Genomic DNA, 17,736 nt, shown 5'->3' on the forward strand with positions numbered 1-17,736 from the left:
CATTTCTTAGCCTCTTTGGTTCTTGTAGAGATGTGCTTATAAGTCAGCCAAAACACCCAAAATAAAGCATTGTAGCATTTGCAATAAAGAATACTTCTGGGTACAGCCAACAAATTGTAGTAAACTCCAATTATTTTCTCTTGTTAAAAATCAAACTTATAAAAAGGAACACTTTGAAATCAATGAGAACTCAGTTGGCTTCATCATATTAATAATAATCCTTGCATTTAATACAGTGCCATATTATGACGTCTTCACCAATGAAGGCTCTTGCTTCCATCAAATCTCTAATAATAATCCTTGCATTTGGTGCTAATAAATATATTGATACTGGGTCCCACAGTGCTAGTGCCGTAAATACCCAGCCTAGTCCTGGCTTCTGTTTGATTTTGGAACTAAAGAATATTAATGAAGCTTGTCAGTTTCCTTTCAGCTGACTGACAATAACATTTACTTTCATCTGTTCATAGGACTTGATTCTAAGTGGACAAGCTTGACAATGCCCTTTTTAGTAAACATGAGGCAATTTGCGCCTATTCTTCTCACAAGATTTTTCCTTTATATCTCTGTGACTTGATCTATTTTCATTAAGTCTTTTTAGTAACTTTCCTCTCAAACCTCGATAAAAATGTAAGTGTATCGAGTGCAATTTCCTTAAGCAATCCTGCTATGATTTCTTTTCATTTCTCTGATGATTCATTCAGTTCGGGGATGGAATGTCTTGGATACCTCCTTCGGAATAGATTGCTCTCTTTCTTCTTCTCTCACTTTCCCTCGCTTGAAGTGTGCTTCTAGCTGAGCATATTTTCCAAAGGGAAAATTCCAATGTTGAATCACCTTGCTTCTCTCTTCAGCGTTGTTTCTTTGTGTTTTGTTCTCTCATTACTCAGACAGAAACCTTAATGTTAAAGTTTATGAAGGATTAAATATTATACAAACGTTGAGTAAGACTTTATAATGTCTTGTACACAATTCTGTTTTGTAATTAAGATTCTGCACAGCTACTTCCCTCGCTGTATGAATATCTTACTTTATCTAATGGGACATTAGAATTTGACAAGGCTGGATTTATCTCCAAGATTAAAGCAAGCTTCTAATCTTCAATTATCAATTTTGCATGTATATGCATTTTATATGTATAGAATTAAACATTAAATATGTGCAATAGCATTATTTTATAAATACTTTTACTGCAAACTTTCCGAATCATAATATAATATTTGTATTCTGGGTCCATATTTTATCTGCGCAGCTTCAAGTATCATATTATAATTCAAATTGATATTTCGTCCGACAGTATATCGTAGGATGAAATTCTAATAGAAAGATTTTCTGACAAAGATAGATAGCAATATTTGCAAGAAGTATCTAAATTATTTTCTTTAAATACAGCCACTGGAAAGAATTTCCACTGCATCATTTTTATGACTCAAAGCGATCGAGCCTCTTGAGAAAATAACATTTTATAGGTGTATTTGACATATTTATAAGAAATATTACCTTCTTGTGTATCTTCTTTGATACATAAAATCATATCACCTCCACATTGTATTCATTATAGATAGCGTAATCAGTGCAAAACAGGTTTTTAAAGAACTGCTAATTTTATAAGGATTCTCTCTGGGTCAGTTCTGTTTTTCAAATCATTTCATGAGATGTTACATCAAATCTTTGTCAATAATATTGTAAATTTTGTTTGTTTTTATCATTTAATTTCGAAGAATGGTAATTGTNAAAAAAAAGGCGACACTTCATACCTGGAATAATGAAATAAAAACAATATCTATACTTGGGTTGAAAATTCTGATCCCTAGAAAAATCACAAGACATACACAAATCTTGCTGATCTCTTCAGTTAATTGATTTTTAGAGAAACTCATTCCCAGCGCTTACTCTTCGAGTTGTCTTAGACTCCGAAGGGAAAGTTATGACGAAGGCAGGTTTAAATCCTCAGCTCACCTTAGCTGATATTCAACACTCAAAACATGTGCCTGTCAAGTAAACGCAAAACACAGAACCTGACTTGGAATACAATGTATAGGAAGTAAGAACTGGAAGCAAGAATGGGAAACACATGTACTCCATGGATTGGATAGAATTTCTCAAGGAGGAAACTGAAAGATCTAGGAGTGTTCATTGATTCATCGTTCGACATGTCAAAACTGTGTGAGGCAGCAAACAAACAAGGCAAATTGAATGCTTGTCTTTATTTCCAAATGAGTTGCGTTCAGAACCCCAGAAGCTATACTCAAGCTATATAGTCCTCTGGTCAGATTACAATTAAATTATAGTTTACAGTTCTGACCCCCCACCCCCCTCCTCCACCACCCCCAGTCTGTTACCAGTATTGAATGGCTAACAATAGATTAAGATGTAAATTTCAGTTGACACATTTTCCATTTTCTTTCTTCACCCTTTGATGTTTCCCCCCCACCCCATAATTAGATTCAATTCCTCACACCTATCAACATTCTAATGGAGGATAAATACCTTTAATCCCAACCAGTAGTTTTGTGCAAAAGCTAATTCCTAGGTTGATTAAACCGTGAATTTCCCTTTCATTCGGTTTTAATTGAATTATCAATTATTAGGTCTAAATACCACTTCAGTTCTGAAGCATTGTTATAATTATTTGATAGGTAATTTTAATGAATAGTATTATATTTTAAATTGCCATTGTTTTGTTGGAGAATGTTTGAAATAACTTTCCAACTTTTAATAAAGCTAAATAAATTCTGTTGAGATTGCAAGATCAGAAGTTAGTGTTTGTGGCAGTTTGAAAGTCTCTGTTTTTTCCCGCAGGTTTAAATGAACAAAAGAGAATACTGGGCTAGAGTTTCTAATGACAGGCAATGGGAAGCATAGACATAGAAAAGAACTAATGAAAAATGCTCATTTTCTTCAAATAAATTCAAATGTAAGGATTAATATTAATAACAACTTGATTTTTACAACTTTTAATCATAAGGGCAGATGCACCAAAAATGTTTATCTATAAAAATCATAAAACCATGCCATGAATTCTGATTTGATTACAAAAAAGAGAATGGGTTGGTTGTAAATTAAATCTCATGCACTTATATGGAAATTCCTTATTATTTTACTTGTTCAATGCAATTTCTTTCAAACTCTTGTTTAACTCTCCTGTTGTGATTGTTACAGAACTATAAAAAAGAGGAATAATTTCCATGTTGCATGTTTTATGTTTCTTGGCCTCACACTACAGTATTCCCTCTTTATTACAATAAATGACAGTGAGCGTCCATTTCAGATTAAAAGGAGGAAAGCTTTATTTTAAAGAATTCTATGAAATGAAAAAGCTTATCCGAACAGTAATTCTTAGAAGCCTGTCGTACTATTGGATCACAAAGATTTTCATAATTGTCATACGCTTTCATCTATACCCAGTCAAAAGCACACTCTCAATTATATGTACATACTGAAGAACATCAAAAGCACCCAGAAGGAAACAAATCTGACTAGCCCAGATATTTTAAATGTTTTATCTTGTTGTTCAACAAGAAGACTAAAAGGCATATGCACAGAAGCCAAGTATGAATGTGAGCATTTCTTAAATCATTTAATAGCCCCACAAATAATTTTGAAGCTTCTAAGATATCGCTACACTTTACACTGAGCTGCTGAAAGAGTAAATGTTTTTATATCTTTCATAATTAATGCGATGGCTGATTAGCTTAAGATGTCATTATCAAAACATGGTGGTGACTTACAACTACTGTAATTATACAATATTTTGCAGCAAATTATTAATTCTAAACAGCAATTAGAGCTTAAAAATTATTGAAATTTATACAGTCAATTATTAATTTGGAAGTTGCATTGGGTAAAAAGTATTGATTAAATCAACCAGTTTATACAATGTCTCAGTCTGCTTCTATTTGATCACAAAATATAGATATGAACTCGACATGCCAACAAAAATATGATAGCAAAATCATAAGATAGTCAAATGAAGGTCTTTAGCCAATTGGATCTCATCATCCCAGAATACCATGCTACCATTTTCCAATTACAGTATGAAGCTGTTTCTTAAAGAGCAAATGTGTTTATATCTTTTAATAATTAACATGACGGCGATATCTTATTTATTACTTGATGAGACCACCAGCTGACATCTCTACGTAAGCTGCTCAACCTCAAATTGAAGAATTTTATAGCTATAGCTTTAAAATTTCTTTCAGGATGTGTGCATGTCCACCAGGCTGAGATAACATACCTTCAGAAGCTTCGCTCTTTTTGTAGTTCTGTTGCTCTTCATTATTTGTGACGAAGTCGAGCTATTTTATTTTCAGAATTTTTCCGAAATATCAGGAAGACTGTCTTCCTGAAATGCCGGATTTCTAACCCCCTCAGAGAAGTGATATTGTGATTCTACTGTCAAAACACTTCATTCTGCTATTTGAAGTTGTTCTAACACCGTTCTCAAGTATGTCTAACTTCTGAAAGGAAAAGCTTGCTGTTTCAATCCTCTATTCAAGCTATTTAGTACAGCAGCTATCTGCCAATTTTACCCTCCCAGGTACCTTCATTTTGTCTGATTGCAGGTGATATCCATGAATGGATGATACCAACTCTACTTGTTAGTGTCTATTGATGTTGATTCACATATATCTTCCAAAATAGATTTGTGTTTTCTGTTCTTTCTTCCAATTTCTAGAAATTACTTACTATTAATAAAAATTACCTCTGAGTCATCAGACATGGAGATCACAGCAGAGACACCAACAATATCACATTTCACATCTATGGCCTTTCCCATATTAAAGTTAAATCAGGATTTCAAATAGTAGGAAACAGGCCAGGATTTTGGGGCCTATAAAGCTGAGGCTGCATAATAAGCAACATTGTAGTCCTGGCCAAAAATCCACCAGATTAAAAAAAACAATTGGTCACTTTACTCCATAGTTGGCAGTGGGACATTTCTCTGTGAAAAATGACTACTGAGTTTGCCTACAAATATAAAGGCATCACTTCATGTCGTGAAGCACTTTGAGATGTTCTGACATGATAAGGTACTTTATTAAATACAAGGATTATAAGAAGGGAAAACACAAAATATTAACATACTCAGTAATATTTGTCAGCATTCCTGTATCCACTGGATGTACTTTCTTGTTACATCATCTAATATGCCAAATAAAACCTTTCTTATTGATAATTTGGTAATGTAATAAATAAAAAATAATAATTTGGTCACTCAATCCACGACTGTTTATGGGACACTGCTGTGTGTAATCGGCTGCTGCGTTTCACCTACATATATACAGTCAATTCACTTTACAGTATATTCTGTGAAGAGCTTTGAGATGTGTAGAAGATGTGAAAAGCGCTATATCAAATGCAAGGATTATTATTTATTATTATAATGTTAAATTCACTGGCTTATATGCTAAGGTTTAAATGCAGTTAGAGTTGCTGAACCTTGGAGCAACTTGGAACTTGCATTCGGCTATGAAAAGATCATGACATAAGCATAAATTCTCCATGTTTCTGTGTTCTCAGCAACTGCTAAGGTCAATTTCCTGAAGTATTTATCCTGCAATTGCCTCTGCCTCACTTTGTTGTCTTACCAGCTAGTAAATAAAAGATTGTTTTATAAATGTACATCAAAATCAAGGCTGCCTAGTCCAGTCTTCTATTCTTATAAAGGTGTAATTACAGAAATGTACTAAAATTAAATTTCAGCCTATCTTTGCTACATTTGATTAATTCATATGACTTCGCAACTGTATTACACATTTTTAAGGATCAAATTGCTACTATAATCTTACAAAGTTAAGAATTGGTTTGGGAAACAATATTTAAAAGCATACATCATTCTTGGTTATTTTGCTGTAGAGATTTACAGAATGTATAATCCAAGAGAATTAAGATGGATTAAACTAGAAACTAGAGTGACCTTGCTTAAGCTTTTAATAATTTAGGATAACAGCCTTGGATATGCAGCTTTTGGGTAATATGTATATTTGCAGGCAGATGAGTTGTTCTAACCCTTTTATGGTGGATTATTACTGTGATACAAATCCTTGAATTTAGCCCAATAATTGTATCTGACCTAAATTCAGAGGCAATGAAATGAAACTAAAACATGTTTATAGCTGGTAGGAAAAAAATGCTAGTGTGTTAGAATGGATCAAAGGGTTCAGTCAAAAGTATATGAGGTCAAAGTTATATTTGTAACAACAGTAGATTGAATACCAACAACAAACAGAATACAATAATGAGAATGCTCACAATACTCTTCCAATCTCATGATGTTCTCTGTTAAAAATACATGAGAAAAAAATTGCAGTTTCCATTGTATATACACAAGATTATAAGAACAAAACAAAATATGGTGATGATATGTAAAAACTAAGTTATATTGTCAGGAACAGGAATCTAAATGCTGTATTCAGTTATGGAAAATTGAAAGAAATGTAATTAATGTTCTTGTCATTACAACATTCAGATGGATTAGTAGCAGTTATAGTCTAATAGTGACAGTGAAGAATGTGACACAGTACGGAAACAAGTCTGGTGTGTATGCCTGGATCAGTGGATGCACTCTTGCATGGGAGTCAGAAGGTTGTGGGTTCAAGCCCATGTCAGCATTCATTTGATCTAAGCATTGCTGATGTCTCAAAGCTCTCCACAGGATATACTGTGAAGTGAAATCTGTGTATTTTGTGCGCGAAACGTGGACAAGATCCTCAATCATGGTTTCAAATCCCTCCACTCCTCTGCTCCCCCCGACCTCTCTGACCTCCTCTCTCCTCAGAACAGTGCCCGTTGCCATCGCTCCACCGGGTCTGGCCTCCTCCTCCTCGTCCCCCCGAATCCTCCGCTCCGCCCACGGCGGCCGTGCCTTCAGCCACTACGCCCCGAGGCTCTGCAACTCCCTTCCTCGCTCCCTTCGCTTCGCCCCCCCCTTCCTATTTTCAGGTCTCGGCTTTCTTTTCGACCGCGCCTTGGGTCGCGTTCTTCCCACGCACACAACCCCCCCCCCTCCGCCGCCGCCCGGGCTCGGCCCCGGGATCCGTTATTGAGAAGCGCTCTGGGACGCCGTCCGGAGTGGAGGGCGCTATATAAATTCAAGTTGTTGTTGTTGTTGTTGCTGCTGTCGTTGTAGGAGGGGGGAAAGCCTTGAAAGTGAGGACGAGGACCTTGAACTCGATCCTCCGAGGGCTGGGGAGCCAGTGGGGTGCGCCGAGCGATGGCGTCACACGGAGCCTGGATTACAGACCTGAGCAAAGGACACACCTGAGCAAAGTGACACCTGTGCTGAAGGAAGGTCCGAGTCTGCGCAGTACGACCAGCTGGGCCGTGGGCGGGGTTGAGCTTCGAGTCTGCGCAGCGGCGGCAGGCGCCCGACTCCCGAGCCTGCGCAGTACGACCAGCTGGGCCGTGGGCGGGGTTGAGTTTCGAGTCTGCGCAGTGGCGGCAGGCGCCCGACTCCCGAGCCTGCGCAGTACGACCAGCTGGGCCGTGGGCGGGGTTGAGCTTCGAGTCTGCGCAGTGGCGGCAGGCGCCCGACTCCCGAGCCTGCGCAGTCGGCGCCGGGCTGCGTCACTCGTCCTCTCGCCTGGAAGGTCGCTGTGAAGCCGCCGCTCGGGCCTACTCCTCGGTCCGGCTCCCGATGCTGTCTCTCGCCGCCCGTTCGGGGGTCTTCGCCCCGTACCTCTCGGCCACCACCTATGCCGTGGCCTCGCAGCTCAAGCCGCTGGCGGTCGGCGCGGTCTCCAAGGGCGAGGAGGTGCTGCTGGACTTGAAGAGGCCGCTGCTGTGCGGGGAGTCGCTGTCCGGCCGGGCGCCTCGGGGCGGCGTCTCTGCCACCGCCGGCATCAACGGTGAGTAGCGCTGGAGGAGGGAGGGAGGGAGAGCCCGGCTTTGGCCGGCCTGACCCCCCCACCCCGCCGGGCGTTAATAAGGGCCTGGGCGCTATGGTGGTCGTGCAACTCGGGCGGCCCTGTCAAGGGGAGGGGACCCGGGCTCCCTCTCCCCTCCTCCCCCCCCCCCCACACACACCACCCCCGGCTCAGCTCCTCAAGGCCTGGGTTGACTTCAGGGCTCATCTCATCTCGAGGCCTCTTCTTTTTTTTTGAGGGTGAAACCGTCGCCGGGAAGGAGGTGGGGGGTCCCGGGGGGGGGTCCCGGGAATCCTGTCAAAGCCGATGCCCTTTTCCTTCCATCGAGGGTGTGTGTGAGCCTTGGTGTGGTTTCCCCCCCCACCCCATCCTGACCCCCTGAACATCACCTACTTCCGTTTACAGGCCGCCAGCCTCCCCCCCTCTCTCCCTCTCTCCCTCTCTCGGTGCTGGTCCTGACCTTGCAAGTGACTGGGGAGGTTCGATGATGAGGAATAATAAACTCTTGCGTTTGATATATAGTCGACGGGACAACTCAAAAGTGCTTCACAGGATACACCTCTAGAGTGTAGTGACGACATCTTTCAACAATGCAGCACCACCCAACTGCCCAACCCCCCCTTCCCCCCAACCACCCCCTCCCCAACCCCACAGTGTCATCTTGGCAAGTTTAATGCCTTGAGGTGGGGCTTGAACCCACCGACTCCTGACTAGGACTACCAGCTGAGCCAGGGCTTGCTCGGGTTTGTTAGCCGTCGCCGTCATTGTGGAGTTTTCTGTAGATATCCTGAAGCAAACTCTTCCACGGACGTGACCCGAATTCCCGAAGGCGATCAAGCGAAAAACGCACTCGTGCTCCTCCGCCGTTCAGCAGAGGCCGCATCCCGTCAGAGGTGTTTCCATCTCCAGATAAATCGTAGTGCTTCATACCAAGATTTGTTCATCTTCTGTTGCAATTATCATCGTACTCCACAGTCCTGTTTTGAATTAGATGTTTCACTTTTTGTGAATCATCTGCTGCCTTGTATTGAAATGCCTGTTTATATCCAGAAATGAAAATTAAAGTAAAACCTTTATCAATTTCTAAAATGCCATTAGGTGAGACCATCCCTTAAGACAGCAGTGGTCTTGCACTTCTGATGATTCTTTCAGATGAACCAGCGAATTACCAACAAATTTCACTGGTCCCAGTGTTTCATTGCACCTGTTTTTCAAATGCTGGGGCACCAGTTTTCATCGCTTGTTCTGGTTATTCCAAAAGTTCAGAAATGTTTCCTAAAATGACTATATGGGCCAAAAAGAGCTTGGTTAACCTCATCGTACAAAAATATATTTTCCTTGTTTCACGAATTTGTCTATGGTGCCCTGTGGTTGTCCGTTGCATTGGAAACCGGTGTTACCAAAATGTTTGGCTTGAAAATGTGCAGGTGTAAGAAATTTGTCAGCTTGGCTCAGTTGGTATCTCGCTTCTGAGTCAGAAGATTGTGGGTTCGAGACTCGCTTCGGGGACTTTGAATTCAGGGTCCAGAGTTCTCCCAGTATCTTGTCCAACAATCCTCCAGATAAAATTGGTCATTCACTTTGTGGCTGTTTGTGGAAAATTGCGGTATGTAAATTGGCTGACACATTCACGTGCAACATAGTCATTACACCTTAGCAGCATGGTCCAACAGGCAGCCAGCGGACCTTTCTCAAATAGGGAATCCAGCCTGCAGCAGCCAAAAGGTTGGACCACCCTGACTTACAGTATATTCTGTGAAGTGCTTTGCAAAGGCGCTATATCAAATGCAAGGATTATTATTATTGTAAATTAAGTATTGTTGATAGCAATTTGTACTTGCTACAGACTTTATTCATAAAGGAATGCAAATTGTCACAGGAGGAAAAAGTTTCCACTGAAGATAACTATTAAGCGAAAATGCACATTTGTAGGTATCGTATGAGTACGGAGATTAGCTATAATGTGCTCAACAGTTTAATAATATGGGGGCAATGATATGTCTAGGTTTGCACAGGGATGAATAGCTACTAGGCATGTTCCCGGAGGGCCCATCTTTTTAACTATATTATCAGCTTCAGCTCAAATGTTGTTTTGGTGTCCCAAGTTGTGTCCAAAGCCTTCAGAGATTTGAAGATAGACATTACAATGCTTGCGTACGAGAATGAGACTCGATTCAGTTGAAATCGCACATTGAATGACTAAATATAGTATTGGGAAGCTCTATGAACTATCTGGATTTAATTTATTCAAACTAAATTTGTACAGTAATTTTGAATTATTCAATGTAGAATTACAAATATATAATGTGCTAAGTACAAGTATTAGAAACAAAATAGTGTGATGCAGATGTGATTGGTTGTGATTTCAGCTGAGTAAAACTTTCAAATGCCTCTTGGAATTAAAAAAAAGTAAGATCAGAAACCAGCAGGGGAAATTTGAAATTAAAATAGTTTTAATTATAATTCATGCCTAAATGAGATTCTACTGTTGTGATACGTGATGGCCAGTGATGGTCTCTGCTACCAACGTAAACCTCATAATCCTTACACAGCTGGGAATGCTTCACTGACATCTTAAATGTTCTTAGAATTATTCTGTAATCTATTGTCAGTACTATCCCTTTTTAAAAAATGGTATCTTGATAAACATCTAACTCGTTTCCTCATACCCAGTACTGAAGTAGTAATTTCTAGCCTCTAATAGCATTACTGAACCTCATCCTTGGTAACAATTGGGATGCAACCTCAGACGTTGACAGCATCCTTCCTGCCTTTGCTGCATTTAATTTGCTAGTTACAACAGGTCCTCCTTGGGTTTCTCACACATTTTGTGAGTATAGCAAATCAGTACTAAATATTTTAGACGATCTACTCCATGTTAACAGGAAAGAGGAGATAGTTTAACTTCTGGAAGTGTTGTACAAAGCTGTGTGAGTATGTAAACTATTACCTTGGCTGAAATGATTACTAAATTTTTTTTTTTTTGTCTTGTACAGTTGCTTCGAGTGTTCGCTATGCACATAGCGATGTCAAAATTCCAGATTTCTCTGACTACCGGCGGGCAGATGTTATGGACGCCCAGAAAACATCACAGGACAGCATTGATACGAGGAGGGGTTTCTCCTACTTAATAACTGGAGCAACTCTCTGTATGACAGCCTATGCTGCAAAGAACGTCGTCACCCAGTTCATCTCGAGTATGAGCGCCTCTGCTGATGTGCTGGCAATGTCTCAGATTGAAGTCAAGTTGGCTGATATACCAGAAGGCAAGAACATGACCTTCAAATGGCGAGGCAAGCCCCTGTTTATCCGCCACCGTTCACCCAAGGAAGTTGAGAAAGAACAGGCAGTGAACCTAGCTGAGTTGCGAGACCCTCAATTAGATTCTGACAGAGTGAAAAATCCACAGTGGATGATTGTCATTGGTGTTTGCACTCACCTGGGCTGTGTGCCAATAGCGAATGCTGGTGAATATGGGGGTTACTACTGCCCCTGCCATGGATCTCATTATGATGCGTCAGGGAGAATCAGGAAAGGCCCAGCACCAACTAATCTGGAGGTGCCTCCTTACGAATTCACTTCTGATGATGTTGTAATTGTTGGTTAATTTTAAGGATCTTAATCATTGAATACCTTGTGGTTTTGCTTTTGTCACTTGTACTTAAGTCAACTGAATAATTTTTACCAGCAGCTTGTTAAGGTGATTGTTGGTGTACAAGTTTGATGGAGGGGGTTAATGGTGTAAACCAAGCTTGTCTTTAAATAAATGTATCTTGCCTCAATAGTTGTGGTTCAATTTCTGGTAAGGTCTTAATATCGCATGATTACAACTGCTTAAAATAATACTTTAATGTGGAGTGGATGACGTCTCACAATGAAACTATCGCATTGGTACTTGAAATAATATTGACCCGCAAATTGCAATAAAAATAGGCTTTTATGGTATTGGAAGCAGTCACCTTTCTGGTTTTGCGACTTTTAAATTTGATAATCATATGTCAGGTTGAAAGGATGGCAATTATACTAAAAAAAATCTTATCTATATAAAACTAATGGGTAACATAATCCATGTTTAAAACTGCTCTCTTTCGGTATTTTGTAACTTCAATACTCAGCAAACCTATCAACAACTGAACACCAAAAGGATTGAAGCTATTTGTAACTGCAAATTGTGATTTATCACAAAACTAATTAACCATGCAACAATGAAATTGTGCTTCCTTAAGTAATATATATTATATATACCTATATACTATATAGAAATAAAAGCCTAACTTGATAACTAAGTGGTACTTGCAGCAGATGTAGCACATCAAAGCACTTTCCACAATTTGTTTTGAGGAATAGGGATTAATTTGTGACAAATACAGTAGCTAATCTGCTGAGGGAAGAACATTAGACGTCATTAGAAGAACTTTTTGTTCTCTGAATTCAACCACACAATCTGTAATGAACCACTTGAACAGTTGTGCAGAATCTAAAACAAGCACCTTCAAGAACACTGAACTCACAACCTCCAATTTGTGCTGATGTGCGGAATTCGTAGTCAAAAGGTGAGCTGCTACTACCTGATTCAAAACTCCTTCAAAAAAACAAAATAATAATAATAAATTTGTCACTTCAGTCCATGACTGTGGGACTCTGCTGTGTGCAAATGGCTGACGGGTTTTGCTCACAAAATATACCATCAATTCACTTTACAGTATATTTTGTGAAGTGCTTTAAGACATCTCAGACGTGATAAGACGCTATATCAAATGCAAGGATTATATAACTGAGGCAAACTGGCACAACAAGGAAATGCATTTTTAAAGCTATTTTCATGTCGGGAGGATGTCCCAAACACACACTAAGCCTTCACCTGAGACACAGGACTAGCTACAGTAAAACTTTATACTTGAATAATGATGAGATAAAACATTCAGAAGTGAAATGCTTCTTGTGTTTGCTAAACGGCAGTTAGCTCAGCCTTCCAAATCCACTTGCATCTTTTAGACTTGTATTTTCTTGGAGAAGGCAGTTATATTTTACATTTTCTATTCTGCCACTCTGAGGGTAGCAAGTGCTGGACAGTTTGCCTGACTGATTTAGTTGCCAGAAGATCCTATGACAGTGCAGATAAGTCCTCCATATTTTAACCTCATCTCTGCTGATCATGACTTTGTCGAGACCAACAATTTGGGGGAGAATTCATCAGATGCTGGGAGTTGAACCAGACTCTCCTGGGGTACAATGCTTCTAAATGGACTTGAACACAACTGGAATCTACTCTTCAAGCTTTTCCTCTTTTAATATAGGAAAATAATAGAAATCATGAGCTAAATACAAAACCTTCTGATAAATTCTTTAGCTGTGCCTGAGCATTTATTATCCACATCCCCAGATGCTGGTGCCTTGAACAACTAGATGCGATGACAGTTATCTAAACATATACACACTTAGGATGTGACCACTAACCATTATTTAAAAACCCTTTGTTTCCTGGGGCAATTTCACAATATCATATTTTCAAATTTTACTTGTTCATCAATTTTTGTTTGGTTTACAGAGCAAGTGGACCAGCATTAATCTTGTCACTGCCCAACGAGCAGGTCATAACAATATCCCAAAGGCAATAGATGTTTTTTAAACTTGCAAAAAAGAATGACTTCAACACAAAAATATTATAAGAATGATTTCCAAAGTCACTAGCTTGCAGCAGGTTTAGTAATTTCTAGCATAGTTTATCACATGTGTCAGAATTGCCTAGTGCTTTGCTGTTGGAGGCCTCTGGCACTTGAAATTCTAATAACTCGCTGGCTAGACTTCACAAACTGATGCATCATCAACTAATAAAGCCCTGAAAATAGAAAAAAATTGATTGGGTTCTTTACTCATGTTCTTGTTGAAAAGGATTGACATTAATATCAAGGTATTCTACTTATTTAACATCTGAAAGTTGACAGGTGGCTGGATGACTGCACATATCTAGGAAATGGAGTGTATTTATTTTCCGTGAGTCACAAATCAAAAGAGTTTGACGTGCTGCAAGGCTTTTCAAGTGGTGGGTTATGACAGAGGAATTTTTTTAATCTATTGTACATTTGTTTTTGCAATAAATATACCTCTTTCATTTTGCATTGTAAACTCTTCTATGATCTGGATCTTGATTAATCAATGAGCTCTTTGTATGGATTGCTAGAAGGAAAAAAGGACAAATCATTCTTTACAACAACAAGATTCCATTTATTGAGTGCCTTTCACGTCGGGAGGACGTCCCAAGGCGCTGTACAGTTGGGTCAGGACCCGAGCATGGGGGAAATGGTTAGGGTGAGTGGAGGGAAGGGAGGGAGCGAGGCGGGGGTAGAGATTTGAGAGGGGAGCTGAAGGCACGGTCAAAGAGAAAGGTCTTGAGACCGGCCTTGAAGGAGGAAAGGGAGGAAGCGGCGAAGGCACTGGGGGATAGAGTTCCAGAGCCTTGGGGCTGAGAGGCTGAAGGCCCGGCCACCGATGGTAGGGCGGTTGGGGCGGGGGATGTGGAGCAGACCGGAGCCAGAGGAACGGAGGGTACGGGCAGGTAGGTAGGGGGATAGTAGGTCGGAGAGGTAGGAGGGAGCAAGGCCGTGAATGGCCTTGTAGGTGAGGATGAGGATCTTGAATTCGAGTGTGAATAATGAGAGTGCTAAACATAAAGGATGAAAATATTCCAGTCTAGAATTTCAGGATCAATTTTCATTTTGCTAAAGAGCAAAGTGATACAATGTGCTAAACTGCATGTTTATGACACTGACATTATAGCTGGCTTCAGCGATGCAAAGTTAAGTGTTTTCGTATTAAGATGTTCCAAATCCAAACAATTACAGTCAAACCTGTCTTCAACCTCTCAGGGGATTGGGCCAAAGTGACCTTTATATAAAGGTGACCTCTGAGTAAGGGTTTGTTGGTGTGCGAGATCCAGGCTGTTCCAAGGTGGTTAACGGGGTGGTTGTTGAATGGAGGTGGTTGCTTGAACAGGTTCGACTGTAATTCCACTTACTCCAGTGCCCCTACAGAAATATTATTCAAGTAATTTCTGTAAAGTGTAGTGACATTTTGAAGGTAAACCAAGAGTATAACCACTGTGTCAAGAAACACACAAACATAAGGTGAATTGGTACCAGAGAATTGGGGAGGATAGATGGTTTCATTGGTGGAACAAACACAGATGTTATAATACTATGGATTGAAAGGCCTCCCGAATCAGATTTCCATGGAATGATCAATTCATCAAGAGAGGATTGTTGGCTGCTGGAGCACTAAAAGAACCCCCTTCTCTTTTAGAATAGTGTTATGGTATCTGTAATCTTGTTTTGGCATCTCAACACAAATGTTAACTGGAAGGTTTTCAACTACACCAGTTACATGCTGGAAAGATCTTCCTGCTAAAATATTGGATGTCCATATTATCTCATACAAGCAGAAAGTTTCCCTCTCATATTTTTCCTTGGAACAAGCTGAAAGGTGGCAAACAAAACTTGTTTGATTGCATAAACAGGAAGGCAATTCTAATAATGTTGCAACTAGAATCATCTTCACAAAGGAAGTGTTACCAAAGTGAAGCAACCTTAAGTGTTACACTGATGAGAAAACCTCTAATGAAGACCTAGTTTGTAGAAAACTAATCAGAAGCAGTGAATCGTTTACTGGAGTTCGGGCTCCTAAACTTCAATTTGACACCTTTTTTACAGCTTCCGAAGTGATGTTTGACACCTTAACTAGTTGTTTATTTTCTCTTAGACACATTTTGAATTACCATCTGTTACATCGTCAAAAATGTGTCACTTGGATCACATCACAGCATAAAATATTTAAAAGTTATAATGCTACATTTTTGTAATAAATGTGACTATTTGAAACATAATTGTGATGAGAATATGGATGTTCACTTGTAAATATTTAACTTTGCTCTATTCACTTTTTTGTACTGTTTATTTGCTGAAATCTGTTTGCAAGAATTGTGTGGAAAGTGGAACTAGTGTTTAGCAAGTGACAGCATGGATCAATCATTTACTGAAAGTATGAGACGTGTGAAACCATCATCTACTACCTTAGGCATCCACTGTGCAATGATAAAACAATAAAGATATTTTTCTTCAGAAATCCCCTGCAGGTATTGTTCTGTGTTTGTCATACCATAAACATTTATAGCATTTTGAAAAAACAGAATGAGTAAAATATAGCTACAAAAGAAGACAGACACCATAAATAATACACAATTGTAAGTTAGAGAAATAACTACCCCTGTTGAAGCAAAATACAACACACAGAACTATAATTTAAAAAAAAACTTGTGTATTCAATTCAATTATTTGGTTGCTTTAAAACCACTTGTCTACGAGAACTAGGCAAATGTAATTGAATGAGTCTGACATGTATCAGACGCCTTTCACGTCGGGACGTCCTCCCGACGTGAAAGGCGGTCTATAAATGGAATCTTGTTGTTGTTGTTGTATCAGATCATCTGTCCAGAAAGACTGCTGAAGTTTGTGATTGAACGGATCAATATGCAATACTCCAATAAGTTCATAAAGCAATCAGTGAATGTGAAAGTGGAGACACTTAGTTCTGTCAGAGGAACATTTGAGCTAGTCATCGGTTGCTTGGAAGAAATCTGAAAATATATATTTCAAAAACTAAGTAATTATGTTCAGCCAGTAAGCACAGAGCAGAAATGCAAACTTCAAAATGTGCATAACCCATGAAGAAGCTCCTAATTCACCGTTGTCTCATGAAATTATTCCAGTAATACAATAATATTCCTTGCATTTGATATAGCGCCTTATCACATCTTCGAGATGTCTCAAAGCGCTTCACAGAATATACTGTAAAGTGCATATATTTTGTGGGCGAAATGCATCAGCCAATTGCGCACAGCAGTGTCCCACAAACATTCGTGCATTGAAGTGACCAATTTCTTCTTATTATTTATTTTGAAGGAATTATTACCCTGCAGAAGCTATCCGCCAATTGACTAACAACCTTGTTCCTACTTACTGCTAGGTAAAGGAAACTTGCCCAATATTTCACCCTGCTGGGAATTAAACCCTGGTCTCTCGCTTGGGAGGCGAGTGCTCTAACCACTGAGCTACAAGACTCCAAATGTTATTGGTGTGACTATAAATTAATATATATTGAATGCACTCCTATTGTATACAGGGATGCTACATACATTGCGCTTATAAAATATATGTTACAGTATTTTGCAACATATAGATGGATTTGCAATCTACAAATATAAAATACAAACAAGTTTTAGTTTAAATTTAATGGTGGCCCTTGCATACTTTTTTTTCATCATATATTTGGTTTGATCCTTTAATCAAACTTAGATCGTATTTTGCATCATTTCTGTAGTCTATTATTAGTGGGATTTATGATCCACTAAAAAAAAATCTAATTTTATATGACAGTACCAATAGGTTAATGGAAATATTGTGAAAACTCTTCCTCCTTTGTTAATTACTGTTTGCATTTCTGATAAAGCAGGAAATTACTTTGTATAAAGGATGTTATTAAAGAAAACGTTATCTCTCAACAGCTAAGGCATGTGTAACAAGTTGAACAGTAGCATTTCCATGTTGTTGCTAAAAGATTCATTAGCTCCTTTTACATTCAGAAACATAACCAGATTGGTTTAGGAACGTCTCCAGGTGTTCCCTCCATTTTGACCACATACTACCTGAGTTCTCTTTGCAGGATGAATAACATCTTTCCTGCAAATTGAAAAATGCCACTGTATAAAAAAGAAGTTAACAAAATCTGGAACAAGAAATCTCGTTCTACTTATTAAGTCTGTTCCCTCCACAGCTCATGCATGATCACTCTTTCCTTTGATCCCCTAATTTCAAAG

At 39.3% G+C, this 17,736-nt stretch overlaps 1 protein-coding gene and 1 non-coding gene across 2 annotated transcripts; one reads left to right on the plus strand and one right to left on the minus strand.

Annotated features, from left to right (window-relative positions):
- The first annotated feature begins 7,598 nt into the window (after window positions 1–7,598).
- On the plus strand, window positions 7,599–11,648 carry LOC103176055 (cytochrome b-c1 complex subunit Rieske, mitochondrial). The gene is given in 2 exon segments (NM_001292522.1): window positions 7,599–7,850; window positions 10,865–11,648. Coding segments are annotated over 2 exon segments (822 nt in total). The 5' UTR covers window positions 7,599–7,639; the 3' UTR covers window positions 11,476–11,648.
- A 5,261-nt stretch (window positions 11,649–16,909) lies between these two features.
- Window positions 16,910–16,981, minus strand: trnag-ccc. The gene has a single exon. It is a non-coding gene; the product is annotated as a tRNA-Gly (tRNA).
- Window positions 16,982–17,736: the final 755 nt, after the last annotated feature.

The sequence above is a fragment of the Callorhinchus milii genome, unplaced genomic scaffold (genome assembly GCF_018977255.1).
Source record: "Callorhinchus milii isolate IMCB2004 unplaced genomic scaffold, IMCB_Cmil_1.0 Scaffold14, whole genome shotgun sequence".
Taxonomy (NCBI): domain Eukaryota; kingdom Metazoa; phylum Chordata; class Chondrichthyes; order Chimaeriformes; family Callorhinchidae; genus Callorhinchus; species Callorhinchus milii.